A 20025-nucleotide genomic window follows, 5' to 3' on the forward strand; every position below is an offset into this window, starting at 1 on the left:
AGGAGTTATTATCCATAAAGTAAATGTCAAAGGGTGTTGTGGTAGAAATAAGTCCAGAATGTACATAATATTAGTAATAAAACACATTTTGGCGCAATGTTGTATTTATTGGGGTTAGGGTTTGCAAATTTTATGCCCATTTTTCAAAATAAAAAACTGACAAGTAAATCAAATGGGTATTCAAAGGGTTATACAATAAATAAAACATGACATGTTGGCTATTTTTATTCAAAACTGAAGTTGATTGAGAGATTTGAGCAAAAAAGGGAAAAAAAAAAAAATCAGACCCCCCAAAAAACTTAATTTCCTGAGGACTTTTTTGTCCTTTTTTAACTGCTATTTATTTATGTATGTACCACAGGGTTCAAAAGAGCGTTGAACTTTGTGTGCTTCAGTTAGGACGCTAAAATCCCAACCTTACTTTTACAATATCACCATTGTACTTGTTGCTGGTGTGCGTTCATTTAGCACTGACATAGCTAAAACCCCCCGGCCCCCACACACTGAAAAAAATAATATAAATAGCTACTTTTGTACATCAGCACATTTATTAAAGCGAGGTTCGAGTTGCACAAAACGTCTGCCGCTTGCTTTCTCGTGTAATGTTGGCTTAGGACTTCAGTTCAGCGAGCATCAAGATTAACTAGCATGTTCTTTTTTCGACACAGTCAGATTTTAAAAAATCTGAGTTAATGTAGCGTGTTATTACGTTTTGGAGTGGTAACACTGTACACCTCAGACTTCCAGTACAGTTCCAGGTTCTGCCACCTGCAGAAATACTCTGACGACTCTGCTGTGGTCGGGTGTATCCGGGTGGGACAGGAATTGGAGTACGGGACACTGATCGCTGACTTTGTGGAGTGGTCTCAGGTGAACCATTAATGTGGATAAGACCAAGGAGTTGGTCATCGATTTCAGAAAGAGTATGACCCCAGTGGAGCCCATCAAGATCCAGGGCCAAGAAGTGGCAAGAGTGGGGCAGTATAAGTACCTGGTAGTCCATTTGAACAGCAGACTGGACTGGAAGGACAACTGCAATGCTGTTTACAAGAAGGGCATGAGCAGACTCTTTTTCCTGAGGAAGCTTGGGTCCTTTAATGTGTGCAGCAAGCTGTTGGAGATCTTTTATCAGTCTGTTGTGGCCAGTGCCCTGCACTTCACAGTGGTTTGTTAGGGGAGCAGCACCAGCAAAAGGGACTCAAACCGGATTGATAAAGTGATCCAGAAAGCAGGCCAGACTATTGGTTCGCAGTTGGAGGCGTTTGTGTCAGTAAGGGACAGGAGGACACTGGACAAACTGCTGGCCATCATGGACAATCCTGCCCACCCACTCCACCAGACAATTGAGGGACAGCGGAGTTCACACTCCAACATGCTCCTTCAGCTTCCTTCCCGCACTGGGTGATTCAAGAACTACTTCATTCTACACTCCATCCAGCTGTGTAATCACTCTCCATACAGCAATAGATAATATCCGTCTATTACCTGACACCTTCTATGTCAGCTACTTCTCTTTGTTTTTAATGTCTATATTATTTTTTCTGCTGGATCTTCTCTCCATTTCATGCTGCGGCTGCCACATATACTTTAATATTGTACATGGTAACTGGTATATATTGTATATAGGTCATAGACAGAATAAATCTGTATATATAATATACTGTACACATATTAAGTATGTATTGTGTATATATTCGCATATATGTTATATCTTATATTGCTATTTTCAGTCTATTTATACCTGCTTTGTCCTCTCCATCCTTACACCTTCAATCATTTTAATTGAGCTACTGTGTTGAACAATTTCCCTTGTGGATAATTAAAGTTTGTCGAAGTCTAAGTCACTTGGATGAGGACTTGAAAAAGATGAGATATCCTCAACATTATTTTTACACTCAGTTAAAACATTTCCTGTACATTTTATGGGGGAATTGTGCTAGCCACCGATTAACACTGGAACTGATCATATTCACATCATTTCCTTATGCTTGAAAAAATGTACATTTGGACAGATTGCTCCAGTATGAATGCAGAAACAAGCATTCATTTCTCCATCATTGCCCAGAGGGGGAGTGTGACATCACCAACGCATTGCAGATGCAATTACAAGTTGGACGTTTTGCCGTCTGCTTAAATATCATAATAGGCGAGGTATATTACGTATCTTGGTGATATTTGGATTGTATCATAACAAGGTGATGACAGGACCCCGGGGCTTCCTCTGCTCAGCAAGACTGCTGAATGTTGACTACTGCTACTTTTTCTCAGTGAGTCGAAACTAACAGCTGAAATATGCTAGTTGGAATGGGCAACAGGTCCCCGAGCAACACATTAATCTCATGATGTAATGGTTTAATTGGCAACAGGTATAAAACAAGGCTTTTTCTTTCATTTACTGGTATTTTCCACCAGGTTAGTGGTGGCTGCAACACATCCCAAGTGAAGTATTTCCTTAAATTTGTTACTTTAGACTTTTCTGTTTTGTTTTTTTTTAGCTGACTGCAACTTTATTTGTTTTAAATCTGGGTACAAAATAAAGAAATGTTCTGTATTGTTGTTTTTTCTCACCAGGGACAGCGTGGCGCGGTGGTAGAGTGGCCGTGCGCAACGCGAGAGTCCATGGTTCAATCCCCACCTAGTACCAACCTCGTCACGTCCGTTGTGTCCTGAGCAAGACACTTCACCCTTGCTCCTGATGGGTGCTGGTTAGCGCCTTGCATGGCAGCTCCCTCCATCAGTGTGTGAATGTGTGCGTGAATGGGTAAATGTGGAAGTAGTGTCAAAGCGCTTTGAGTACCTTGAAGGTAGAAAAACGCTGTACAAGTACAACTCATTTATTTCTGCATCTGCGCACAATATGCTGCTTTCGATGTTTACTTTGAATTTTAACTGCTCCTTATGGCTAAAGGAAATGTCATGACTCATACCTCTCATATATCAACGAGAACTTTTAACAAATTTAAAAAAGGTGTCTGATGATGATGGGCTTTCATTGCTGTGGTTTCCAAGGCTCCTTTATTTAATCTCCTGAGCAGTTATGTGGTCTGCATACATACAAAACATACACATGGTAGTACAAATAAAGTAGTCGTCAAACGCTAATAATAAACAATAAATCAATGTTCGTACTGAAAATTAACAAACTTTTACACGAGTGAATTGCCTATTATTATGAATGTGTTTTGATGAGAGATAAATAACACCACGTGTGGATCTTTTGTTTAGGTGACAAGAATTATACAAAGCAACAAAACACATGCTTTTCCCCTAATATACAGACTGCTTTATGTTAAAACTGTGAAGATACACTGGCTTGTATAAAAGTATTATGTTCTTTGTATGTGAAGCCAAAGAGGGATTAAGGTGGTGTTTTTTTTTTTGTAGTTGTGGCAGGCAAAAGTCTTTTTTTTGTCATGGGTGTAGCTGCTGGTAGTGTACCTCCAGCCCCGAAGCGTCTCCCCATGTTACCACTTGCCAGGGATGGGCACCCCACATTCATACCAGCCGACGAAAGGGTGGGATGTCCTCCTGCCAATAACTCCAAAGGTGACAGGCTGCTGTCTGTAGGCACGGTAATATCCTGGTAATGACATAAATTAATTAGTAACCATCGTCAAGCTAAATGATGCAAGACCATATATGGCAGGCTGACACGTGCACACATAGGGCCCTATGGGTGCTTGAGCCCCAGCCCTTTTTTGCCCCGTCTTAAAAAGTGCCCTCTTCCTGTGTGTTTGTTTTTATTATTATTATTTTTTTTCTTTAAACAACATTAATACATTCCTGTTAGGGATGTAAAAAAACAAAACAAAACAAAAAAACAGCGGTACAAAAACTCCACATTTTCTTGTAATACCGGGTTGTTTGAGCCTGCCGCTTCGACAGAGAGAGAGAAAGGGCGAGTGAGTGAGTGAGAGAGAGAGAGGCCTGAGGAGACGTGACAATGGAGCAATTTGAACCTGTGAGTTATGGTCTTGTCGCCGTCCACTTATTCAGCATCTAATATGGGTAATATTTCAGAAAAATGCTGTATTATTCTATTATTTAATGTATCAGCTTCTGTGTATGCCAGACGTCAGAGCACAGCGCATCAATTGACCACGGCACATCAATTCCGCGCAGAGCGGATTGTGCGGGACAGGAAGTAGTGTACAAAATACAAAATAAAACACAGGGTTAATTTTCAAAATAAAATTCACTGTGTTTACGGCGGATCACATTTCTCTCACAGTAGAGATTTAGATATAAAATTGTATTGCGTTTCAGTTGTTTAGTCTGAGCATTAAGTGAGAAAGACCATAAGTTACAACTTGATGGTGTTTTCATTGAGTTAAAGGAAGTAGGACGGATTTTCACATTGAAGTTTTTTTTGATTTGGGTATTTATTTATTTATTTATTTATTTTTTGGAAGAACTTCGAACATGTCACGAGGGAGGTGCTGGACATTGAGTCCGAGTGGACTATGTTCCGCACCTCTATTGTCGAGGCGGCTGATCGAAGCTGTGGCTGCAAGGTAGTTGGTGCCTGTCGGGGCTGCAATCCTATAACCCCCTGGTGGACACCAGCGGTGAGGGATGCCGTCAAGCTGAAGAAGGAGTCCTATCGGGTCCTTTTGGCTCATAGGACTCCGGAGGCAGTGGACAGGTACCGACAGGCCAAGCGGTCTGCGGCTTCGGCGGTCGCGGAGGCAAAAACTAGGACATGGGAGGAGTTCGGGGAAGCCATGGAAAACGACTTCCGGACGGCTTCGAAGCAATTCTGGACCACCGTCGGCCGCCTCAGGAAGGGGAAGCAGTGCACTATCAACACCGTGTATGGTGCGGATGGTGTTCTGCTGACCTCAACTGTGGATGTTGTGGATAGGTGGAAGGAATACTTCGAAGACCTCCTCAATCCCACCAACACCTCTTCCTATGAGGAAGCAGTGCCTGGGGAATCTGTGGTGGACTCTCCTATTTCTGGGGCTGAGGTCGCTGAGGTAGTTAAAAAGCTCCTCGGTGGCAAGGCCCCGGGGGTGGACGAGATCCGCCCGGAGTTCCTTAAGGCTCTGGATGCTGTGGGGCTGTCTTGGTTGACAAGACTCTGCAGCATCGCGTGGACATCGGGGGCGGTACCTCTGGATTGGCAGACCGCGGTGGTGGATCACACTCCTCAGCCTTCCCGGTAAGGTTTATTCAGGTGTACTGGAGAGGAGGCTACGCCGGATAGTCGAACCTCGGATTCAGGAGGAACAGTGTGGTTTTTGTACTGGTCGTGGAACTGTGGACCAGCTCTATACTCTCGGCAGGGTTCTTGAGGGTGCATGGGAGTTTGCCCAACCAGTCTACATGTGCTTTGTGGACTTGGAGAAGGCATTCGACCGTGTCCCTCGGGAAGTCCTGTGGGGAGTGCTCAGAGAGTATGGGGTATCGGACTGTCTTATTGTGGCGGTCCGTTCCCTGTACGATCAGTGCCAGAGCTTGGTCCGCATCGCCGGCAGTAAGTCGAACACATTTCCAGTGAGGGTTGGACTCCGCCAAGGCTGTCCTTTGTCACCGATTCTGTTCATAACTTTTATGGACAGAATTTCTAGGCGCAGCCAAGGCGTTGAGGGGTTCCGGTTTGGTGACCGCAGGATTAGGTCTTTGCTTTTTGCAGATGATGTGGTCCTGATGGCTTCATCTGACCGGGATCTTCAGCTCTCACTGGATGGGTTTGCAGCCGAGTGTGAAGCGACCGTAATGAGAATCGGCACCTCCAAGTCCGAGTCCATGGTTCTCGCATGGAAAAGGGCGGAATGCCATCTCCGGGTTGGGGAGGAGACCCTTCCCCAAGTGGAGGAGTTCAAGTACCTAGGAGTCTTGTTCACGAGTGGGGGAAGAGTGGATCGTGAGATCGACAGGCGGATCGGTGCGGCGTCTTCAGTAATGTGGACGTTGTACCGATCCGTTGTGGTGAAGAAGGAGCTGGCCCGGAAGGCAAAGCTCTCAATTTACCGGTCGATCTACGTTCCCATCCTCACCTATGGTCATGAGCTTTGGGTCATGACCGAAAGGATAAGATCACGGGGACAAGCGGCCGAAATGAGTTTCCTCCGCCGTGTGGCGGGGCTCTCCCTTAGAGATAGGGTGAGAAGCTCTGCCATCCGGGAGGAACTCAAAGTAAAGCCGCTGCTCCTTCACATCGAGAGGAGCCAGAAGAGGTGGTTCGGGCATCTGGTCAGGATGCCACCCGAACGCCTCCCTAGGGAGGTGTTTAGGGCACGTCCAACCGGTAGGAGGCCACGGGGAACACCCAGGACACGTTGGGAAGACTATGTCTCCCGGCTGGCCTGGGAACGCCTCGGGAGACGTTCTAGACGAAGTGGCTGGGGAGAGGGAAGTCTGGGTTTCCCTGCTTAGGCTGTTGCCCCCGCGACCCGACCCTCGGATAAGCGGAAGAACATGGATGGATGGATGGATTTTTTTGAAGTTCATGTTGCACTGTTCAATGTTCAATATTAAAGTGCTTATCTTTAACAATAAATAGCCCAATAATAAACCAGTGTTTTGTCTTCCAAGTCTATGATAATGTGAATTAACTCATTATGACGATAATTTGTTGACACAAAAGAAATGGCAATCACTTTTACCTACAAAGGACACACAGCTAAGTAGTTAGCTTCCTAAGAGCAAATTAAATTGTATATTAATTTCCATATTGTGTAAAGGACCAAAAAAAAAATGTCTTGCCCTTTTCTGACTTTGAGCCCCCGCCCCTCTATAATCATGTGCACGTCCCTGAGGTATTCATTAAAATGGTTTGGGGTCCACATTTCCAGAAAGCTAAGAACTTCTCCCTTCACTATTAGTCTTATCTTGCAGATTCCAGAGAACTATACCATCCTCTAGAGTAGACATTTTTTCAGAGTTACAGCAGCGTTTTGCTGTTTTTAAGGACCTTCTGCAAAAAAGCAAGTCAAAGATCTTCTCAATGACAGCACTCTAGTGTTTTTAAGAATCTGCTGCAAAAATGTTATTCTTTCAAAAGTTTTTTTTTTACTGAATTCGCGTTCCACCAGTGGAGTAGCCCAAACGATGAAAGGAAAGGAACTAAAATGGAACCTTGAGGAACACTGCTCGCATATAAATAAGTTGAACAAAAGAATACTGACTGCTTCTGAGGTAAATACACTATACCTGAGTTAGTTAAAGGCCTACTGAAACCCACTACTACCGACCACACAGTCTGATAGTTTATATATCAATGATGAAATATTAACATAGCAACACATGCCAATACGGCTGGTTTAGTTTACTAAATTACAATTTTAAATTTCCCGCAGAGTTTCTTGTTGAAAACGTCGCGGAATGATGACGCGTGTGATGATGCGTGCGCGTGACGTCTCGGGTTGGAGGGGACATATTAGCGCAGCACCATTTGCGGCTAAAAGTCGTCTCTTTTCATCGCGCATTTACACAGTGTTCTGGACATCTGTGTTGCTGAATCTTTTGCAATTTGTTCAATTAAAAATGGAGAAGTCAAAGTAGAAAGATGGAGGTGGGAATCTTTAACCTTTAGCCACACAAACACACCGTGTTTCCCTGTTTAAAATTCCCGGAGGTGAAGCTTTACTATTGATCAGAGCGGTCAAGCGAACATGGATCCCGACCACTTGTCAACCGGCAGGTTTCGGTGAGAAAACTGTGGTAAAAAGTCGCCTCTTACCGGAGATTTACGGAGCTTGCAGCGCTAAGATCGAGGAGCAGCAACATAGATGACGCATCAGAATCCATCGTTAGCAATAGATCATTAGTCATTTTTGCGAGGGCTGTCTCCGTGGAGTGATTTGCCCTGAAACCGTATTGAAAGGTTTCACATAGATTGTTAGACGCTAAGTGTTCATTTAACTGCTCCGCAACAATTTTTTCGAGGATTTTTGAAATAAAGGGAAGGTGAGAGACCGGTCGGTAGTTTACCATGAGGTCAGGATCGAGGTTAGGTCTTTTAAGAAGAGGATGAATAACCGCTTTTTTGAATGCTAGGGTAACAGTGCTCGAGGAAAGTGATAAGTTTATAATATTTAGCACTGATGGACCTAATAATACAAAGAGCTCCTTGATCAGTTTCCCAGGAAGAGGGTCAAGTAAACATGTTGTTTGTTTTATTCCATTTACACGTTGTAACAATTCCTCTAATGTTATTTCCTCAAAACGAGAGAAACTATTTTGGAGGGCAGTATCCGCCGTATATACAATCGTGTCAGTGTTAATAGAACCCCGTTGTAGCTGGGACGGATTGTCTTTAATCTCCTTTCTAATGACTTCAATTTTCTTACTAAAGAATTGCATAAAGTCATCAGCTGAGTGGGTGGAGCTACTGGAAGGAGTCCCTTGTTGGGTTAGCGATGCTACCGTACTAAACAAAAATTTAGGATCGTTTTTATTTCGGTGGATGAGATTTGAGTAATATTTAGCTTTAGCTAAGGTAAGCATGCGTTTATAAGTTATTAAACCATCACTCCATGCTTGATGGTGCACCTCAAGTTTAGTCGTGCGCCATTTGCATTCCAGCTTTCTGCATAATAATTTCTGAGCTCTAGTTTCTTCTGTAAACCACGGGGTGCGCTTTTTTGGAGCCTTTTTTAACTTTAGCGGTGCTATGTTATCAATGGTTTCGCGCAGGGCGTCGTTAAAGTTGTTAGTGAGGTTATCAATAGAGCCCACATACTTTGGGAATGGTGCCATTACCGAGGGCAGTAGGTCAGCAAGAGTTGTCGTTGTGGCCGTATTAATGTTGCGGCTGCTATAGCAGTTATTATTATTATTAGTTTGACGAACATGCGTCTGAACCTCAAATTTTATAAGGTAATGATCGGACAATACTTTAGTGTACGGGAGTATCGTAACTTTGGAAACGGTGATACCCCTGACAAGCACTAGGTATATCGTATTACCGTTGCGATGCGTGGGTTCATTTATTATTTGTGTGAGACCACAGCTATCAATTATAGTCTGGAGCGCTACGCACGGTGGGTCCGATGGGGTATTCATATGGATATTAAAGTCCCCCATTATGATTATATTATCGGCGTGTGTCACTAGATCAGCAACGAACTCTGAGAATTCATTGATAAAGTCCGAATAGGGCCCTGGGGGGCGGTAGATAACAGCCAGGTGTAGAGGGAGCGGTGTGACAGACTTCATAGTAAGCACCTCAAACGATTTATATTTATTATTTATGTTAGGACTAAGGTTAAAGTTTTCGTTGTATATTAGTGCGACCCCCCCACCCCTTTTAAGCGGACGGGCAATATGCGCATGTGTAAAGTTAGGAGGACATGCCTCATTTAGCGCAAAAAAGTCGTTTGGATAAGGAGGGATTTCCCAGAATTATCCTAGTAAATGTGTCTAAAAACATCTGAATCGCTCCCAATGCAATCGCCTTTTTTTTTTACTTAATTTTTTTATTTGATTTTTTTTTTAGTCTTTACCTGTCAATATCATCAGTCACAAATCTTTCATCCTCGCTCAAATTAATGGGGAAATTGTCGTTTTCTCGGTCCGAATAGCTCTTGCTGCTGGAGGCTCCCATTATAAACAATGTGAGGATGTGAGGAGCCCTCACACCGGTGATGTCATCGTCTGCTACTTCCGGTAAAGGCAAGGCTTTTTTATTAGCGACCAAAAGTTGCGAACTTTATCGTTGATGTTCTCTACTAAATCCTTTCAGCAAAAATATGGCAATATCGCGAAATGATCAAGTATGACACATAGAATGGACCTGCTATTCCCGTTTAAAAAAGGAAATCTAATTTCAGTAGGCCTATAAATCAAATCACAGAAAATAACTTCCAAAACAGAGAGGACTTAAAGGGGTGTCCTGAGTAACATCTCAGTTATGTAAATCATAAGTTGGGACCCCAGTAATCTATGTCTGCTAACAAGGCTAAATTGTCAAAGCAAGGATCTGCCAATGTGTTTACAGTGGTCCAAGTTCCTCTATACTACAGGAGCACTTTAGGTTTATTTTTCTTTTTTTGCAAAAATGTTAGTTCCCTAAGTTTAGAACTGAACTCGGGGGCCGGTATGGTGTCATTCCTGCGCTGCTAGTTGAAAAGTCCTCATATATAGCTACCAAGATAGCTTAAAGATGCAACTTCCTTAAAGTTACAAAAACTATAACAAAATACCACCTAGATTATGTTACCATTAGTGGTTGAATAGAACATATCACTTATTTAAAATAATGCTTTGTTTTTTTTTGTTTTTACAATTACTAATTATATTGAATAAGAAATGCTAAATGGTCTACATCAACGGCATCTTTGTATTTTATTTTTTTTCAACAGTAGGTCTCCTAAAACAGAACACACCTGTCATGCAGAACATCGGAGACTTATGTTTTTAAAGTAACTTCTTAAACACAGCTGTGCACTCATGTCACATGAAGGATATTTGGTTAGCATTTGATGAGATTAAAAACCTGGAAATCTTACATTACATATTATACATTATAATATATTTTAAGGTACAAGTCCAGCCCCCTAGTCCTTAGCTTTCTGAAAATATGACCTTCATAACAATTTAGTTGACATGAGAGTTATGTCACCTGATGATTTATCATGATTTTAAAAAGGTCAACTGATTTGTCTACTTTGTCTTTATAACAACATATATTTTTGTGCAAAAAAAAGAAAAAAAAAAGTACTTTTTTTTTTGTACAGGGCTTCACGGTGGAAGAGGGGTTAGTGCGTTTGCCTCACAATACGAAGTTCCTGCAGTCCTGGGTTCAAATCCAGGCTCGGGATCTTCCTGTATGGAGTTTGCATGTTCTCCCCGTGAATGCGTGGGTTCCCTCCGGGTACTCCGGCTTCCTCCCACTTCCAAAGACATGCACCTGGGGATGGGTTGATTGGCAACACTAAATTGGCCCTAGTGTGTGAATGTGAGTGTGAATGTTGTCTGTCTATCTTTGTTGGCCCTGCGATGAGATGGCGACTTGTCCAGGGTGTACCCCGCCTTCCGCCCGATTGTAGCTGAGATAGGCGCCAGCGCCCCCCGCGACCCCAAAAGGGAATAAGCGGTAGAAAATGGATATATTTTTGTACATGTAAAAAATGTATAACATTAATTCTAAAACTCCAATAAGCAATCAGATAAATATCACTTCAAAGAGGGTGCATTGTGGATTTTAGAAATCAAGGCCGCCCCACCTTTACGTAGAGCATGCACCAAAAAGGACCCTGCAATCCGTAGGGGCCCCGTTTTGGGTGAAGAAGCGCTTGTAAAATGTCCCTTAATGAATGACAGGGCCCAATGTATGACATTGAAACTGATCAAGGAGCTCTTTGTATTATTAGGTCCATCAGTGCTAAATATTATAAACTTATCACTTTCCTCGGGCACTGTTCCCCTAGCATTCAAAAAAGCGGTTATTCATCCTCTTCTCAAAAGACCTAACCTCGAGCCTAACCTCATGGTAAACTACCGACCGGTGTCTCACCTTCCCTTTATTTCAAAAATGCTCAAAAAGATTGTTGCGGAGCAGTTAAATGAACACTTAGCGGCTAACAATCTATGTGAAACCTTTCAATCCGGTTTCAGGGCAAATCACTCCACGGAAACAGCCCTCGCAAAAATGACTAATGATCTATTGCTAACGATGGATTCTGATGCATCATCTATGTTGCTGCTCCTCGATCTTAGCGCTGCTTTCGATACTGTCGATCATAATATTTTATTAGAACGTATCAAAACACGAATTGGTATGTCAGACTTAGCCCTGTCTTGGTTTAACTCTTATCTTACTGATAGGATGGAGTGCGTCTCCCATAACAATGTGACCAGGGACTACGTTAAGGTAACGTGTGGAGTTCCCCTCGGTTCGGTCCTTGGCCCTGCACTCTTCAGCATCTACATGCTGCCGCTAGGTGACATCATACGCAAATACGGTGTTAGCTTTCACTGTTATACTGATGACACCCAACTCTACATGCACCTAAAGCTGACCAACACGCCGGATTGTAGTCAGCTGGAGGCGTGTCTTAATGAAATTAAACGATGGATGTCCGCTAACTTTTTGCAAATCAACGCCAAAAAAACGGAAATGCTGATTATCGGTCCTGCTAGACACCGACCTCTATTTAATAATACAACTCTAACATTTGACAACGAAACAATTAAACAAGGCGACTCGGTAAAGAATCTTGGTGTTATCTTCGACCCAACTCTCTCCTTTGAGCCACACATTAAAAGCGTTACTAAAACGGCCTTCTTTCATCTCCGTAATATCGCTAAAATTCGCTCCATTCTGTCCACTAAAGACGCTGAGATCATTATCCATGCGTTTGTTACGTCTCGCCTCGACTACTGTAACGTATTATTTTCGGGTCTCCCCATGTCTAGTATTAAAAGATTACAGTTTGTACAAAATGCGGCTGCTAGACTTTTGACAAGAACAAGAAAGTTTGATCACATTACGCCTACTCACCTGCACTGGCTTCCTGTGCACTTAAGATGTGACTTTAAGGTTTTACTACTTACGTATAAAATACTACACGGTGTAGCTCCATCCTATCTTGCCGATTGTATTGTACCATATATCCCGGCAAGAAATCTGCGTTCAAAGGACTCCGGCTTATTAGTGATTCCCAAAGCCCAAAAAAAAGTCTGCGGGCTATAGAGCGTTTTCATTTCGGGCTCCAGTACTCTGGAATGCCCTCCCGGTAAAAGTTTGAGATGCCACCTCAGTCGAAGCATTTAAGTCTCACCTTAAAACTCATTTGTATACTCTAGCCTTTAAATAGACTCCCTTTTTAGACCAGTTGATCTGCCGTTTCTTTTCTTTTTCTCCTATGTGCCACTCTCCCTTGTGGAGGGGGTCCGGTCCGATCCGGTGGCCATGTACTGCTCGCCCGTGTATCGGCTGTGGACATCTCTGCGCTGCTGATCCACCTCCGCTTGGGATGTTTTCCTGCTGGCTCCGCTGTGAACGGGACTCTCGCTGCTGTGTTGGATCCGCTTTGGACTGGACTCTTGCGACTGTGTTGGATCCATTATGGATTGAACTTTCACAGTATCATGTTAGACCCGCTCGACATCCATTGCTTTCCTCCTCTCCAAAGTTCTCATAGTCATCATTGTCACAGACGTCCCACTGACTTATGTGGGCCTCATGTGCAGCCCTTTGAGACACTAGTGATTTAGGGCTATATAAGTAAACATTGATTGATTGATTGATTGACATTTTACCGCAAACGTGTTCTTAGCCGCTTCCTGGTACGTCACTGATAAGAATATATTGGCACATTTTTCAATATTTTCAGTGGATTTTATGATGCAGAGTATTAGTGCTTGTCTTGCAAGGCAAATACAGTGGGGCAAAAAAGTATTTAATCAGCCACCGACTGTGCAAGTTCTCCCACTTAAAATCATCACAGAGGTCTCTAATTTTCATCATTGGTACACTTCAACTGTGAGAGACAGAATGTGAAAAAAAAAATCCAGGAATTCACATTGTAGGAATTTTAAATAATTTATTTGTAAATTATGGTGGAAAATAAGTATTTGGTCAACCATTCAAAGCTCTCAGTGCTGGAAGGAGGTTTTGGCTCAAAATCTCACGATACATGGCCCCATTCATCTTTCTTTAACGCAGATCAATCGTCCTGTCCCCTTGGCAGAAAAACAGCCCCAAAGCAGTTCAATTTTGGTTTCATCTGACCACATGACATTCTCCCAATCCTCTGCTGTATCATCCATGTATCCATGTTGGTATAAACTCAACTCGTCGTGTTTGGAGGAAGAAGAATACTGAGTTGCATCCCAAGAACACCAAACCTACTGTGAAGCATAAGGGTGGAAACATCATGCTTTGGGGCTGTTTTTCTGCTAAGGGGACAGGACGATCGATCCATGTCAAGGAAAGAATGAATGGGGCCATGTATCGTCAGATTTTGAGCCAAAACCTCCTTCCATCATTGAGAGCTTTGAATGGTTGACCAAATACTTATTTTCCACCATAATTTACAAATAAATTCTTTAAAATTCCTAAAATGTGAATTCCTGGATTTTTGTTCACATTCTGTCTCTCACAGTTGAAGTTATTATGAAAATTACAGACCCCTGTCATCATTTTAAGTGGGAGAACTTGCGCAATTGTTGGCTGACTAAATACTTTTTGCCCCACTGTAACTCTAAGTTGGAATCCTGATCCGACATACATTTATGTTTAAAAGACGCTAATATTGTTATTTTGCTCTCAAAATATATCAATTTCTTTCTCAAAAATATTTTTTGTACAAAACGTGCATCAAATTAAATACAAGTATGGTTAAAGACATTCATGATGAAAAAAAGTGTAAACTTTTTTGAAATGGGAGCTCCAAATAAAATTCTGCTGAGAGCCCAAATTGATATGTCATATGATAAATGGTATCCATCCATCCATTTTCTTGGATGTTGGTTTATTTTGGAAGAAAGTTGTCCCCTTGTTTATAGCTGTTCTGAAAATGGCCACAAGAGATGAATCTCCATGAAATTGGAAATATAAATCAGATATTTCCATATCTAGGGCATAACAAACCCGTTTACTACCTTTGAAAAACATGTTTTAACATTATCAGAATCAGAATCAGCTTTATTAGTCAGGCGCAAGCCTGGCTCAGGGAGGACGCACCTACCATGCAGAGTCCCCAGGGATTGTACCAAGTAGTCTTTTCAACAAATTCAAAACACACAAAGACATTGTGTTCAATTTGTTCAATGTAAAAAACAAAGAAAAACGCATTTTGTGTCTAAGAGGATGAGCCCCTTAGACACAAAGTGATACCCTTTAGTCACCTTTACAATCTTTTGAAGTCAATATAGTAATGCTGCCGGAGGCTGAGCCAATCAGTGACCACAAAGCTGAACAGCAGGAAACACTACAAGGTATTGCTGTATTTCCAGTCATTTCCATCAGTTTCCGTTAATTCTAACCTTAGGCAGGTGGTTTTGTTTTACTGCTGATTGATTCTCAGGGACTAGTACCGCGCTTCATGATGAAGGCGTGAAATGCTGACGAAGAGGCAGATAATTGCGGTGAACCGGTTGCACGAACAGACAAAACAAAACATGAAAGAAAGCAGTGAAACGAATAGAAAACAGTCCAAATTAGATCCAGATATAATATCTATGAATGCAGCATGTTCCCCTCGAGCTGCTTACCTTGAGCTGAAGGAAGAAAACTTGAGAGGTATGCAGGACCAGTTCTGCCGTCCCTGTAGGAGTCCACAAACTGGCAATGGTCCTCTCCTTGCCCAAATGTATCTCCTATACTGTAGAAGGGCTCTACAGAGGATAAAGAGGGCAAAGGTAATCTTCTGCTATTATGTTTGTGTAATTGTACTGAAGAAAGCTTTTTTTAAAGAACATCTGCATGTTAGGTTTTTTTCCTTATCAGTTTATTTCAAGGCTGGTTTTGGACTTTTTTTTAAAAACATAACTTTGTATACAGTCGTGGTCAAAAGTTAACATACACTTGTAAAGAACATAATGTCATGACTGTCTTGAGTTTCCAATCATTTCTACAACTCTTATTTTTTTTAGATAGAGTGATTGGAGCACATTCTTGTTGGTCACAAAAAACATTCATGAAGTTTGGTTCTTTTATGAATTTATTATGGGTCTACTAAAAATGTGACCAAATCTGCTGGGTCAAAAGTATACATACATCAATGTTAATAGTTGGTTACATGTCCCTTGGCAAATTTCACTGCAATAAGGCCCTTTTGGTAGCCATCCACAAGCTTCTGGTTGAATTTTTGACCACTCCTCTTGACAAAATTGGTGCATTTCAGTTAAATTTGTTGGTTTTGCTGAGGTTGATTTGTTTCTTCAGCAGTTGATTTGTTTCTTCAGCACTGTCCATCCTAAAACCTTAATTCTAGCCTGATTTAACCATTTCCTTTACCACTTTTGACGTTTGTTTGGGGTCATTGTCCTGTTGAAACACCCAACTGCACCCAAGATCCTAAACAATTAAAGACCCTAAAATCAAGTGTTGATTTTAGGTTGTCCTGAAGTATTTGGAAGTAATTCTTATTTTTCATCGTCCCATTTATTCTCTGTAAAGCACCAGTTCCATTGGCAGCTACACAGCCCCAGAGCATAATACTACCACCACCATGCTTGACGGTAAGCATTTTGTTCCTGGGATTAAGGTGCCTCATCTTTTCTCCTGTTGGATGTTATGACCAAACAGTTCAATTTTTGTTTCCTCTGACCACAGATGTTTCCTCCAGAAGGTCTTATCTTGATCCATGTGATGTTAGATGAAACAAAAATTGAGCTGTTTGGCCACAATACCCAGTGACATGTTTGGAGGAGAAAAGGTAAGGCCTTTAATTCAGCAGATTTGGTCACATTTTCAGTAGACCCATAATAAATTCAGAAAACCAACAAAACTTATAAATGTTTTTTGTGACCAACAAGTATGTGTTCCAATCACTCTATCACAAAAAAAAAAATAGTTGTAGACATTATTGGAAACTCAAGACAGCCTTGACATTATGTTCTTAACAAGAGTATGCAAACTTTTGACCACAACTGTATATACGTTGTCTGGCCGACTGTTCACTTTCTGCTGACTTTTCAATTGTTTCCTTAGGCTAAGAATTTGAAACAAGACTTTTTCCAAAACTGATTGGATTAGTTGAAATTACATTAAATTTGCTGTTATTGTTTTATTGTTTATAGAGATATGTTTCCTCCCTCTGCTTGGGGCTAGTCTCTACCCTGACCACTAACATCTGTAAGACATAACAGAGCAAGTAGACTGATTTATAAGCATAGACATAATCCCTTTTTATATTTTACAATATGTGACTGTCATTACCAATTGTTGGGGGTAGAAATGTTGCTATGTTGAATATCGAGATCATCATCAACTTACCTCGAAGACCGTCTCCCATGAAGATCTTGTATCGCAGAGAGTTGCACAAAACTACACCCACAAACTTCCTGTACCACGTCCGCTTGACGTACTGGCTGCCCTTACAGGAGCTGTGGGCAGAGTTATAGCGGAAAGAAAAGGGAACCCATATTGGTTCTCCGCCTGCAAAAGCAATAGATTGGATGAGAAGGTGTAAAAATGTCACACATACGTAGGTAGGTTCACTGCTGGTGTCCCTCAAAGAAGAGTCCGAAAGCCATTAATGTTTGAAATAATGTCCCTTTTATAAATATTTTCATTGATTTGAACCCCAAAAAGGCTGTTTAAATCTTGCTCACAGTTACATTTTTACAAACTAAATACAGCTCCTATACATTTTTAGACCCAGGGAAGCAACTAACAAATTGCAGTCATATTATTGTTATAAAATATACAAACAATGATAGCTGTTTGCTATCCAAATCACTACCATTAGCTTACAACAAACATAGCTATTAAAGGCACGTACACGGATTACGTGCGAGTGTTGTTACATAATTACATGCTAAAATTCGTCAAAGGGCGGGATATAATGCTTGAAATACTTTGGAAACTTAACACGCTGCTAAAGTTTACAAACAGACCCTTTAAAAGGATTATTTTGGGAAGCTTTTCAAAAGGTTTATACCAAAAAAGCCAACTCAAGCCAGCGGAAGTGACAGTGGACCAACTTTTGCTGACGGAACAAGTGGCTAAAGCAGAGAAAAAATATATTTTTGAAAAATGTACTTTAAAAATATATTAATGATTCATTACAGTCGGAAAGTGAAAGTTATCAAAATAACTTACTTTCACTTACTTTTCCAGCTTTGTTCAATAATACATTTTCAATTTTCCGCCTCTGCCACTTTGTCCGTCGGCAAACCTTGGTCCACCGTCAATTCCGTTGCGTCAGTCACTTCTGTTTGTCACTTACAGTTGTTGTGTTGTGGTTTAAAGTTGTTGTGTTGTGGCATTTATATGTGTTGTGGCTTTTGCAATCGTGCTGTAGCGGAAAGTTGCTGTGTTGTGGCTTTATTTTGTTGTGTTGTAGCATTTGCATTTGTTGTGACTTTTCTTGGCCACCTTAAAATACATACAATGAAACAATCGATTTACGGACCGGACCCTTCATTATACAAACTTTTCGACTTACGAACCACAAACTGGATAGAAATACACTTTATTGTACAAAAGTTTGAATTCTGTGTGACGGCTACGTCCTTCGCTGTGCGCATATGTGGGGCACTGACGTCATTGTGGTGTGCGAATGCTGTACCATTTTGAAAAAAGCTATAAGTGTCCTTCGAAACCAGCCGAAAAAAGTGTTCCATTAGCAACAAGTGTTCATGTCATCTGTCCTTTCATATCGCAAGATTCTTTATGTGCCCAGCTATTAAAAAATATTTTCAACATCCGGTGCTATGTGGCGCAAAAAGAGAGACTTTAAAATGTAAGTATAGCTCTTTTTATTCATTTAAAACATTCAAAACCAAACATGTAAAGCTGGGGTGACAGTAGTAATATAAATTTGTGTTAAAATACGAGACCTAAACTATCGTAATGTTAAGCGGCCTCCATGCTCTTCGCTCCTCTCTATACCCCAAAAGAGAGCCACAGACGGCTTCTTCAATGTTTGGAAGTAAAACCTGACATATTTTCTTAAAATATTTAAACCTAAATAGCTTGAATTATGTCTCAATATATGTCCTATTAATGTGTGACTCTAATAATTGATCTTTTCAACTATTTGTACATTGTAAATAATTTTTGTTGTTTGTTTGTAGACGCAATGTACGTTTTTATTTCATTGGAAAATGTGTTCACTGTTAATGTGATCTTGTGCTTACGTTTGTTCTCATGTTCTGTTTACGGCGATCAAAAAGGAAATGGACACTTTAAAAAATATAAAGGACAACAGAACAAAAATAACATACAGTATATGCAGGTTTGGCTGATCATCTGAAATCAATTTTTGTAACAGCAAAAATTAATACATTAAGTGCTGAAAATACCACTGTTGTGATTAACTTCTTGCCTTGAGTGCAACTATTCCAAAATAGACTATTGTCAGTGTTTCCAAATCATATCTGTTACCTGTTACCTATCCACTTTGTGCCTTGTGGCACATAAGGCCCTTCCAGATCATAGTCCACATAATATTTACAAGTGCGGTTGAAAGTACAAATATTTACATCAAGATAAAACAAAACAAAAACAAACCATCAACTGCTTTATTGTAGCACCGTGGGACTATTTAGGAATAATAAAAAAAAAATAGTCCGGGCTTTTGCAGAAGACATTTCTATTCCCTATTACTTTAAAACATGTTGACAATTATATCCGAGTAGTATTGTGTGAGGTTACTGTAAGGATTCCAAGAAGAAAGGAAGATCATCTTCTTTCTTAGGGTACATCAAGTGAGTTTGCAAAGCTGATGGTTGTATTACATATCACATTTATAAAGAGAAATCATCACATATTTGTCCATAAACTACTTTATAACTATTAAATAAGAATAATAACGTTGAAATTATTTTATTTTGCTTCGTAGAGAAAATCATGGTCCCTCCAGTTAATAATAATGAATTAATGCATAAATAAATAAAAAATGTAATACTTAACAAGCAGCTATTGTAAAGACTTTGTATTAATGAAATCTACAAATTTTGAAAACAACAAAGCTGACCCATGTGTTTTACAAATTAGGTAACGTACAGTATAAAGTACTTCCCTACGTTTATAAAAAAATATACAATTTCTCTTTGAGCTAAAGATACATCTGGCAACTACAACACACAAACAAAACTAATTTTGCTCATAATTTACTATTTGGTTAGGTCTAGCTTTTCTTTTCTCCACTTTGTTGACCGGACTGCAAGCAGCAGGATGTGAACATGTGACACAAACAGAAAGTGTTGCAAAGGCTGGACTGTCCTAATTACATCGCTCCAGCTGCGGCTGTAGGACTCTCTCCAGGACCCGCACTTCATCAACCGCTGGCTTGGGTTGGGTCCTTGGAAGGATGCAGCCGCCAAATTGGGACACAGCCATAGTGTTTTTGCAGGCAGCCATTGTGGGCGAGGTTATCAAACTCAGTTAGCAGATCAGTG

At 40.9% G+C, this 20025-nt stretch overlaps 1 protein-coding gene across 4 annotated transcripts in view; it reads right to left on the bottom strand.

Moving 5' to 3' along the window:
- Positions 1 to 2996: 2996 nt before the first annotated feature.
- fndc1 (fibronectin type III domain containing 1) overlaps positions 2997 to 20025 on the bottom strand; it is a 91050-nt gene continuing 74021 nt past the window's right edge. For all 4 annotated transcript variants that reach the window (XM_061886803.1, XM_061886804.1, XM_061886802.1 and 1 more), the window contains 3 exons: positions 16895 to 17056; positions 15169 to 15291; positions 2997 to 3580 (listed from right to left, as the gene is read on the bottom strand). In XM_061886803.1, the coding sequence (XP_061742787.1) occupies positions 3465 to 3580; positions 15169 to 15291; positions 16895 to 17056 (401 nt within the window). In that variant the 3' untranslated portion in view covers positions 2997 to 3464. The remainder of the gene's footprint in view (positions 3581 to 15168; positions 15292 to 16894; positions 17057 to 20025) is intronic.

This window comes from Nerophis ophidion, linkage group LG24 (assembly GCF_033978795.1).
Source record: "Nerophis ophidion isolate RoL-2023_Sa linkage group LG24, RoL_Noph_v1.0, whole genome shotgun sequence".
NCBI classification, from domain to species: Eukaryota; Metazoa; Chordata; class Actinopteri; order Syngnathiformes; family Syngnathidae; genus Nerophis; species Nerophis ophidion.